Source organism: Sphaeramia orbicularis, chromosome 19, assembly GCF_902148855.1.
Source record: "Sphaeramia orbicularis chromosome 19, fSphaOr1.1, whole genome shotgun sequence".
Lineage (NCBI taxonomy): Eukaryota > Metazoa > Chordata > Actinopteri > Kurtiformes > Apogonidae > Sphaeramia > Sphaeramia orbicularis.
The window spans coordinates 38,997,709-39,007,971 of NC_043975.1; the positions used below are offsets into that span (position 1 = coordinate 38,997,709).

The following is a 10,263-nucleotide window of genomic DNA, read 5'->3' on the forward strand; positions in this document are numbered from 1 at the left end:
AAGGTGTGTGATGGAGCCTTTCTGTGGCTGTTCAACTCTGACACTGAAGAAGATGACTTCAGTGGTTTCAATGCACAGAAGGAAGATGAAGATAGCGATCAATGACTTTTCTGGGTTTTTTAACCAGCATGTTACAGCCATTTTACTGCCGTGTTACAGGCACTGTTTGGAAAAAAGCTGTTAAGGTATGGAAATAAATATTTAAGTAATCTGTCTGTTTACCATCTTTCTGTGTAAATATCTCATGTTGCAACGTGGACACCTGCGGCTTATAGTCAGGTGTGGCCTATATATGTACAAATATTTTTTTCTTTTAAAATTTGGTGGGTGCGGCTTATAGTCAGGTGGAGCTTATAGCCCAGAAAGTACGGTATATAGTTAAGGACAGACAAATGGACCCGTTCTTTGTCTCCTTCATTTCCTGTGTCTCTCCACTTAAATTTGCCCAATGATGGCAAAATGCCCAAAATAAATCTTTAAAAACTGAATTCCTTATTCTGATTTAAAGCAGAGTTTATAAATGTTGGTGAAATCTGGTGAAACTACAGTATAAGGATATCCCCAAGTTGTAATAAATTAATAAACAAATTACATAACAAGATGGCCATGACTTAAAAGATGAAACAAGGTAAAAAAAAAAAAAAAAACAATTATAAGAACTAAAAAGATAAATGATGAAAATGATGACATTAAAAAAATAGACTTTCAGAGGCAGTGTTTTTATAATGGAAGAGTTAGTAAAAAATCTACAGCAGCTCATGGTGTACTTCTGTTATATTGGATCCTCAGGAAAAAATCTTGGAATCACCGGTGTAAATTTTCTCTATGTATTCTGCATATCCTCCATATTTTTTTCCTGTTGAAGTTTCTTTTTGTTGGTGAGTTTTTCCTCACACAAACTGAGGGTTGAAGGACAGTGTGCGTTGTATATTGTAGTGATCCTGATGCATCTTGAGGCAAATTTGTAAGTCATAATATGGACCCATTTATTGAAAAAAATTACTTGACTCAAATCAACAATGCCCTGTAAAGTCACATTTAATGTTGTACATTTTTTCAGCCTAAATAAATCAAAACTTTCCTCACAGCACATGAAAACCTAAAACACAGTAGGACAAGTTAAATATGACAGAAATTGTCATGTACTATCTCCTTTTAACACTAGTAAACTAGTAATATTGCACTTATACTAAAACAGAGCACTTAATTTTATACCTTTACTGTAGTAAAGAAGTTGAATCAGTTCTCAGAGTCTGTTTACTAGTAATTGTATTTCTAGTGGAGTAGTGAGTATGTGTACTTTTGCCATCTCTTACTAAAACAATGAAACTGAATAATAACCTAAACTAAACCTGAATTTCTCAAGAATTTCTGAAGTGAATTTCACCTCAACATACATACTGTATGCACTTGTACAACTAACTGCAACAAAACTATAATCAAAAAACCAAATTGAAGGAAAATAAACCAATATAAATTAATAAAAATGTCAAGACTATAATAACCCTGCAGCAACTTCAGTCCAATAAAGTCAGCCTCCGTTTTGCCTCCAGAGTATCAGTGCTGCCTGCAGTCAGCTGCTGGCTGATGTTAATCTCCCATCCTGGTGTCAGGGACAGATTAGGGCTGGGATCTGTAGTGACTCATCTCCATAGTTATGCTTGGAGGTGCGCATGGTTTCAAAGCTCTAACTAGGCTGTTACCAGGATTTTCCAAAAATAACAAGCATGAGAAAAGAAATAAATCCACCCCTCAATCACACACGCAAGCACATGCAGAGAGCACAACTCTACCCTCATAACTAATCTAGGGTCTTGATGTAGCCCCAGATGCAAGTAGGCCTCCCCCAGCCCGGAGAGAAGAGCCTGATGGAGGAGCAGGAGTGTGATGATGAGCGCAACACAAAACAGAGAGAAAAAAGGAGAAGTCTATTATCTCCACGGCTCCATTCTCCACATGAGCAGGCCAGAAATAAATGTGACCTTTAGTCCAACCACACGTTCACAGTGGGTGCCACAGACGAGCCATTAGGGACTTGAGTAGAGCCATTCGCCCCACGGCCCTCGCAAGGGGGGCCCGGTGTTGGTTGTGGACATAATGTAGTGTTACAAGTGTGTGTGTGTGTGAGTGTGTGTGCATGTGTATGTGCATAGAAGTACATATATACATGCAGCTTTTCATTCCAATGTGTGCATGAGCACGTCATCACCAGAACTTCCACGCTCCCCCTCAGTTGGTCCAATAATAGAAGCCTTAGCAGCAAGCTAGGCTATGTAATCTAAGAGCCTTGTGAATTATACACTCTATACCCTCCAATCAATGGACAGCTTGGCATCACATGCCGTCAGATTCACACAGAAATCACAAAGGGAGAAAAAGTGCCACTTCCTCTGTAATGCCATGTCCTTCTATTCTACAGTTTCCCGGTTTGGGATCAATAATGTCTATCTTACTATCTATGTGAATGGATAAGAAACTGTCATGGTTTACATTCAATTCTAAAATAAAAAAGCTGCCAATTCTATTTAGCTCTGAACGTACACAGGTTGTAAAGACAAAAGATAAACTGCCCTGCTGATATCACATCTTAGTATTCTAGTATAGGGGGAAAAAAACACAGGCATCCGTAGGTTAAGTCCCCTATCAGTGCCCTCCCTGAGCACCTTCAACGGCAGCTCACTGCTCCTAATATGCTAATGCTATTGCTTGATCCAGTGTGTACTAGGAGGGGTGACATGCAGAGATTGAATTTACTGTGGCGACAAAGAAAGTGAACTTTACTATTAGTTTTCAATTATTTTGTGGTAATACTTAAATAATACTTTACTGCTTTAATAATTCTACATTCCAAATCTTTAATACAAATATAATTAATCAGCAAACTGTACATGAAGCATGAAAAGTTACAGCAGTTATTATGCAGTGAAATGGTCCTTATCAGTGTTTTATTATTACAAATGTTGTTTCTGGATAAATATTAGTGGCCAACTTGATAAAAATGTACCTCAATATGGCAGATACTTGTAACAGAAACTTTGAGACTCCTTCGGATCCTCAGGCTTATCTCATGGTCATGTCCACAAAATATTCATATCAAGTTAATTAAGAAATAATCAATCAAGTGATCAAAACCATTCTTGCAAATTTGCTATATTTGATACCTGCAGGTGACTGGAATGTGTCAGAAAAAACTAGCAAACATAATCTCATTTATGTCTATGACAACTTATCCTACCCTTGTCGTATTTTCCACTGGAGAACTGGGAAAAAATGCTGATCCATGAGCCGCCAAGATGAAAATAACCTTTAAACTTTTCAACATAACAGAGAGCAACAAGGGATTCATTCAAATGATAAGTCACTGTTAGCTGAGGATTTTGCACATTTATAGTATACATAATTTGAAAAAAAAAAATTGATGCAGCAGATGAATTAACGCGTCCAAAACTCTTACCTGAGTAGCAGGTCACAACAAATTGTGTGTCAGCCATTTTTCATTTTGCTACAACAACAAAAGCACTTGAACACAACACACTTGTAATTTTGAATTCACAAGTGGAAAGGGATCATCTTCCTGATAGCACATGAAGGCAGTATTAGTCCAGAAAATCTTTTAATGTGGAAGAATCCAGTACCCCTTTCTATGACTTCATGGCTACGCGAGCGGGAAATGATCACATTTTATGTTCGAGCTTTAACAGACAAGCTTCCTCCAATCATCCTTTGCCCAAACATACACATAGTATTATTCAATCCTTTTTTTAATAGATTTTTTTTCCTGTTTTCTTTTTATCCCAATGAATTTGTGTCAATATCACAATCAACAACGTTTCTAATTATTTATTTTTTGTTTTGTTTTTTTTATTTAACACCTATATACTTCATGCACTACTGTTAGTCCTGCTTTGTATTATTGGTATCATTTTCAGTACTATTAGAACTAGGTGCTCAAAGGGTTACAGTAAGTAAGTGGGTTGTTGTTGATGATGATGATGACGATGATGATAATGATGATGATGTAGTTGTTGGTGATGATGGAAGGTGAGGGTCCATGGGTTCATTAGTGTTCATCTTTCATGTTACCTGCATTATTGAGTTTTGTAATTAATAATAAATGCCAATAAAATGTGCTTACCAAATATTTCCACAGCATTTCTGCATACGTTACATTTTAGTGCTGGACATGTTTGAGGATGAGCTTGCTTGAACTACTGCACAGGTGCAAACATATGGCCCGTGGGCCAAAACCAGGCCACTAAAGGGTCCAATACGGCCCCTGGGATGAATTTGTAAAATGCAAAAATTACACTGAAGAAATTATCAATCAAGGATGTCAATTTTTTTAGTTGCACATGCAGACCAACATGATCTAAAGTGAATCAGACCAGTAAAATACTATCATAATAATTTATAAATAGCGACAACACCTAATTTTTCTCCTTGTGTGTTTTTTTGTTTTGTTTTGTTTTGTTTTTTTAAAGGTAAAACTACATGAAACTTTAAATTTACAAACTATCCCTTCACAAAAAATGTGAATAACCTGAACAAAAATGAACAACCTGAAATGTCTTAAGAGAAGTAAAATTTTAACAATATTCTGCCTGTTACTAAAGGTTTTGTGCATTTATAGATCCACTGAGTAAGTTAATATTAAGCTGAGGCATAATATTGTAGAAACTGTTCTTATTTTAGTTCCAAATTCCAAACTTTTAACAATATTATGCCTCTTACTAAATGTTTGTGTAACATTGTTTATAATACAGCTGAAGCATAATATTGTAAAATAAATAAATAAACAAATAAATAATTGCAATTATTTTTCTTAAGACATTTCAAGTTCTTCATGTTATTCACATTTTTAAAGGAAAGTTCATATATGTGAACATTTTCATAATTCGTAATCATATTATTTGACTGGTTGGGTCCATTTTAGATCTTGTTGGGCTGAATGTAGCCCCTGAACTAAAATGAGTTTGACACCGCTGAACTACTGTATATACTGTTGTACAGTTTAATGTACAGCAATACATCATAGGAAATAAGCTCATCATATGTTCATGGGGTCACTGTCCATGAGAACCACAGACCACTGAGAATGTCAATGTTTCATGAGCTCTGAAAAACAGTCCTGTTTTCAGTTTTTTGGCTATGTAATTCAGAGCATAGCCGAGAGGGTTTATTTCTCTTTAGAAGCAGGAGAATTTCTCCACCTATAATGGAATATTAAATCCTTTAGGTAAGCATAAACATTCTAAATCGGGGTCTCAAACTCGTGGCCCGCAGCACATGAATTTGTGGCCCCCCACTTGATACCAAAGATTAATGTTTGTGCGGCCCACCAGTTTTTCTCACAGGATCTATTTTTTGTGGGGGTATTTTTTTTTAAAACGTAATTATTTATAGCTACTTGTTAGGTTCCCCTTCATTAATGATGATGTTCAGAATTCTGTGCCTGTGAACGCACCTCGCATAAGCATGATTAATGAAGGAGGACGTGACAAGTAAGTGACATAAAAATTTATCCTGTCCCAGTCATCACTTTTTCAAAACCTACCGTGAAGAGAAAGATTAGCGACGAGCACAGACAATTCCAGGAGAAGTGGGAGACAAAATATTTTTTTGTTGAGCACAGGGGGACCCTGACATGTCTTATATGCACAGAAAAAGTTGCCGTGTACAAAGATTACAACATCAAATGTCATTATTCAACTCGGCATGATAAGCATCTTCAAGACATATTGAGGGTCTCAACTGCTTCCTCCCTCAAGCCAAATGTGGGTCATCTGTGCAATAGGAAGCGCTGCCAGACGTCTGGTAGCAAGAAGTAATTAATAGAAGCCTGTTCTGAAGAAACGTTTATGTTTGAAGAAATGTTCATGTTGAGAAGAAGTGTTATTGTTGCGGAGTACTTGATGCGACCCAGCCTCACCCAGACTCTACCTCCAGCGGCCCCCAGGTAAATTGAGTTTGAGACCCCTGTTCTAAATCATCTACACAATGTGCAGTGAAACATTTACACCTACAGTCAGATATTTGTATAAAATCTGTATGTGAGTACACACTTTCCAAGCTTTTTTCTTCGATGCACTTCCCCTTAACCCCTCTTTTCAGTGAATTTCCTGCATTTCCCAGATCAGCTTTCCCTTGAGAACACTGCTGCACTTCTTGCGCTCAGCTGTGGTTACATGAGTAGGAGTGGAGAGAAATACATAGTGATAGCTGACAATATTTGGCAACATGTTCCCGTCAAGAAAAAGTCACGGTATTTAGTCAAAATGCTAAATGGATTTTTGCTGTGCATTGCATTCTGGTCTATTGAACCCACAGTAGGAGTAAAAATTGATACTTCTTCTTCTGCCGCCATGGATTTATCCCTGTGTGAAGTCTGCAGAAAGACGCCCTCTCTCTTCGATTGTACAGAGCTGACGCCAAAATTCAATATTAAAGTGTTTTATGGTGGACTTAAGTCTACTGTTTTGTATCTTTACGAGGTTGTCTTACTCCTCACAGACCTCTGTATTTTAAAGAGTATTTCTACACCAGCACTTTTTTTGTTTTGTTTTTCTTTTTCAGATCACATCTCTCCATGTGACCCCTTGACCTCGCTTTACCAAAGGCTAATAGACTGGATGAAGACTCAATCCCTAGTGCTTAATGGCAGCTCCGCTCACCTTTCCTCCTGTGGTTCCTATGTCTCTTTGTGCCTCAAAACACACGCATACACACACACTCACAGAAAACCAAGGCATCAAGCAGTGTCAGGGTGAGCATCTACGGCTCCAAACAGAGCAGATTCCTCCACCAGGTCAGAGGAAAAACCCAGTGAGTTGCACACATATTGAACTCTTATCGAGTGTGTCATAAATTTGTCCAACATTTTACATCTCTCATTAATGGCAGACATACACACACTGACATTGTCTTCTACAATGTTTTCTCAAATCAGAATCCTTGAACAATTTTTATGAGGAGGCACACACCGTCTGTACACTGAATCAACAGTGCCATCTGGTGGTGTAACTGATACTGTGACAATTGGATCATTTCTTTAAGCCCCTCTTGACTGAATCAACACTCAAAACTTTAACACGTAAAAGCTATAAATTAGACTTGAAAACTTGGACTCATACATGATCTTGTGAGGCTCACATGTGGGATAAGCCACGATGATTCATACCACAGAACAGGTTTGAGAACAACCCAAACAAGCACAGTGAGAGGACGAGAGGGCATGAGTAAGAGGAAAGACAGATGGGTCTGGGTTTAAACACTCACCCACTGTCATGGACTCTGGCAGACCAGATGCTGGCAGGACACTGGAGAGAGTAGCAGACTGTGACGGCGGACTGGACTCCATACTGAAAAACACATCAAAAGAGAAATCAGGTACTTTTGAGTCTCAAGGATATTGTTTGTGTACACAAATTTAAAGCTGCAGAATGAAACCACTTTGACTAAGCTCTGTTTTTTGAGTACTATGGCAAAAATGGCTGCAGACTTTGCCCTGCAGAGGGATGGAAGTCACATAATTCTCATGTGAGTCTTACTTGAATGGGAGCTGCAGTCTGTCGCTCTCGCAGTTACCTACTGGTCCTGTTGACTCACACTGAGCAGGAAATGCAGCCGAGTCCTCCACTGAGCTTACTGTAATAAAATGGAAGTGAAAGTGAAGGTGCAGAGTCACGAAGAAAGTCCCTGGATTTCATCTAACAGCAACTGATTCCACAGACGCAACTGTTGTCAGCAGCAGAAACAAGATAAGTATGTGCATGTGTTCAGCTTTGGAAATAATTATTAGACCATGTGTGATTTTTGAGAAAAAAATAAAATAACAAAATAGTAATTAACTATTATTGAATTTTGGATCTAGATATTAGACTAACTGTAAAAAACGTAGGAGAATCAAAGTTCACTTTGTCTTTTCTCTGTAGCACTTTGAGATTCTGCTGAATGAAAAGTGCTTTATTATGCAATTTATTATTATTACTATTATTACTTTTTTATTTTCTGTGTTGATCACAGAAGTTCTGCTCATACAGTTTGAAAAAATTAATTGAGATAACTTACTACTACTTCTACTCCCTCTACTTCTTTATATGATGAACAAAATCATTGTGCTTCACAACATTTACACTGTACAGTATTTGACATAACTATTGGATGACTGTAGTGAAAAGTCAACATTTGTGAAAAATGTAAGTTGTACAGTAATCAAGTTTTTGTTTGGTTCTGGCAAAACATTCATGACATGTTTTCTTATCAAGTTTAATAAAGAATAAACCACATTCAAATAAATGACAGTGAATACAATATCATGTTGAAGGGCTGTTGTACAGAAAATCATATGTAATCTAGTAATTATTTACATAGTTGTAGAAACATACCTGGGTTCCATTCAGCAGAAAAAGAGACTACAAACTGAACTGGCACATGATGGATCAGGAACTGTTTTTAACATTCCGGTCTTCCTTGTTGCAGCAGGATTTTCAGGAAATTACATGTGTCATTTTCTCTTCCCTCTCTTTGTGTATGTAAAGGCTCAGTCACAAATGCCATTAAGAATGGTTACGAACACCATGTGAACGATTTATGGACCATTTTGCACAACCTTCTCAAGGCAGCCTTATAAGAATGGAGAGTTTGTAGACTGTTCCTAAGTCCATAACCAGGTGGATGATTTTGTGCAAGATTTTCTACGATCATGCTATGAAATCCCCTTTCATGGGGTACCCTAACAAATGCCTCAGGAACAACCTAAAAACAACGCATGACATTTGTGGATCAGGAGGCCATTCCAGAACCCCATGTTCCTGCAGTGGCCGCAAGTAGATTGCAAGAACATATTAGGTTGTTACTAGGGGCCCCTTACAGTGTCCACACAAACGGACATACAGAGATTTGCAAAGTGTTCTTACGGTGGACGTAAGGTGTTAGTAATATGGAGTAGTACGTCATTCGTGCGGCACAAATTGTGAAGACGGAGTGAATGATTGGACTCAAATGCGTGGTGTAGAAGGGAAAGTGTTTCAGTAACAGAAAATAAACATGAAGAAACAACACAAAACCTGGATGGAGATAATGCAGAGTCCACAGTGTGAAGGACGATTAGTGTTTGTAACGTTCAGTTCCTTCTATTATTCTTGTGTATTTTTGTTTTATTCTTATACCTTCTACTTCAGATTTCTTCATTTGATGTCTTATTATGACTCCTAATTTTTATTATGTTTAACAGTGCAGGTCAGTTTTTTTGCCCACATATTCTACTGGAGTGTGAATTTCAGCATCATGGAATGCACATGATCCCAAATACATAAAACTCATGCTGACAAAATGTTATTAATTTTACTTACATTACTTCATATATCAATGTTCCACAAACTTCTACCGTATTACTTTATTCTGTTACCTATGAGTTGAAAAATAACAGGAGAGTAGTAATGAGTCAGGTCATAGTCTCGTACTGTTTGTAGAGGTACCACCTCTGAATCTATGGGCCACACCCACCAGCATCTCTGTCTTCTCTGCATCTTTGGGACATTCTAAAAGGCTTAATATAAAATACCTTAACAACGCTTAATGTCTGAAAAGAGCGATCAATCATCACCAAATTATGTAGGGACATCTCTAATGCTGGGATAGGCTACAGCACCCCTGCGAACCTCTAGAGGATGACGCAGTTCAGAAGATGAATGAATGACAAAAAAAACAATTCTCTGAGATTAAATTATGTTAAGTTTTTTTTTTTTTTTTTTTTTTTAATTTGCCCCTATGGAGAGGAAAAGGCTTAACACGGACAGCATCCATAATTCTGGGGTTTCGTTGTGATTTTTGCAGCGGTGAAAGTGGGCATAAACCACAAACTTCTGCTGCTGTGGCACCAAAACAGCAGCCACAACTGCTTGATCTTCTTCTCTGTCTTTTAGCTGTAGCTGTAGAAATTTCAGTGTTGTGGGCATTATTGCCATCTTGAATGTGATGATCATGACACTGGACATTTAAGAGAGTACACTGTTTATATGCCGATCTAAATATTCTTAAAAAGCATTAGATCTTCCTATAATTGACTTGAGAGTGCCGTGAGTTGCATATAGGGTTGCGGTACGGCCACCTTACGGCAAAAAAAATGTATGAAGTGGCCATAGGTATGATGTAGGAAGACCCCAAGGCACCCTTACGAAGAAAGTGACAACTGTACGGTCTTCGTATGACACAAACTCACGTCATTTTCTTACAGAGGCCTCAAGAATGTCTTGTAAAAATGGC

At 37.7% G+C, this 10,263-nt stretch overlaps 1 protein-coding gene and 1 long non-coding RNA gene across 2 annotated transcripts in view; one reads left to right on the forward strand and one right to left on the reverse strand.

The window, feature by feature from the left end:
* Positions 1–10,263, reverse strand: part of snx29 (sorting nexin 29) — a 265,361-nt gene that overhangs the window by 238,923 nt on the left and 16,175 nt on the right. Inside the window, exons 10-11 of the mRNA XM_030163645.1 lie at positions 7,548–7,644; positions 7,276–7,358 (exon numbers count right to left, since the gene is read on the reverse strand). Of these exons, the coding sequence (XP_030019505.1) occupies positions 7,276–7,358; positions 7,548–7,644 (180 nt within the window). The remainder of the gene's footprint in view (positions 1–7,275; positions 7,359–7,547; positions 7,645–10,263) is intronic.
* Positions 4,014–10,263, forward strand: part of LOC115439704 (uncharacterized) — a 26,065-nt gene continuing 19,815 nt past the window's right edge. The window contains exon 1 of the long non-coding RNA XR_003938288.1: positions 4,014–4,024. This is a non-coding gene — a long non-coding RNA (uncharacterized LOC115439704). The remainder of the gene's footprint in view (positions 4,025–10,263) is intronic.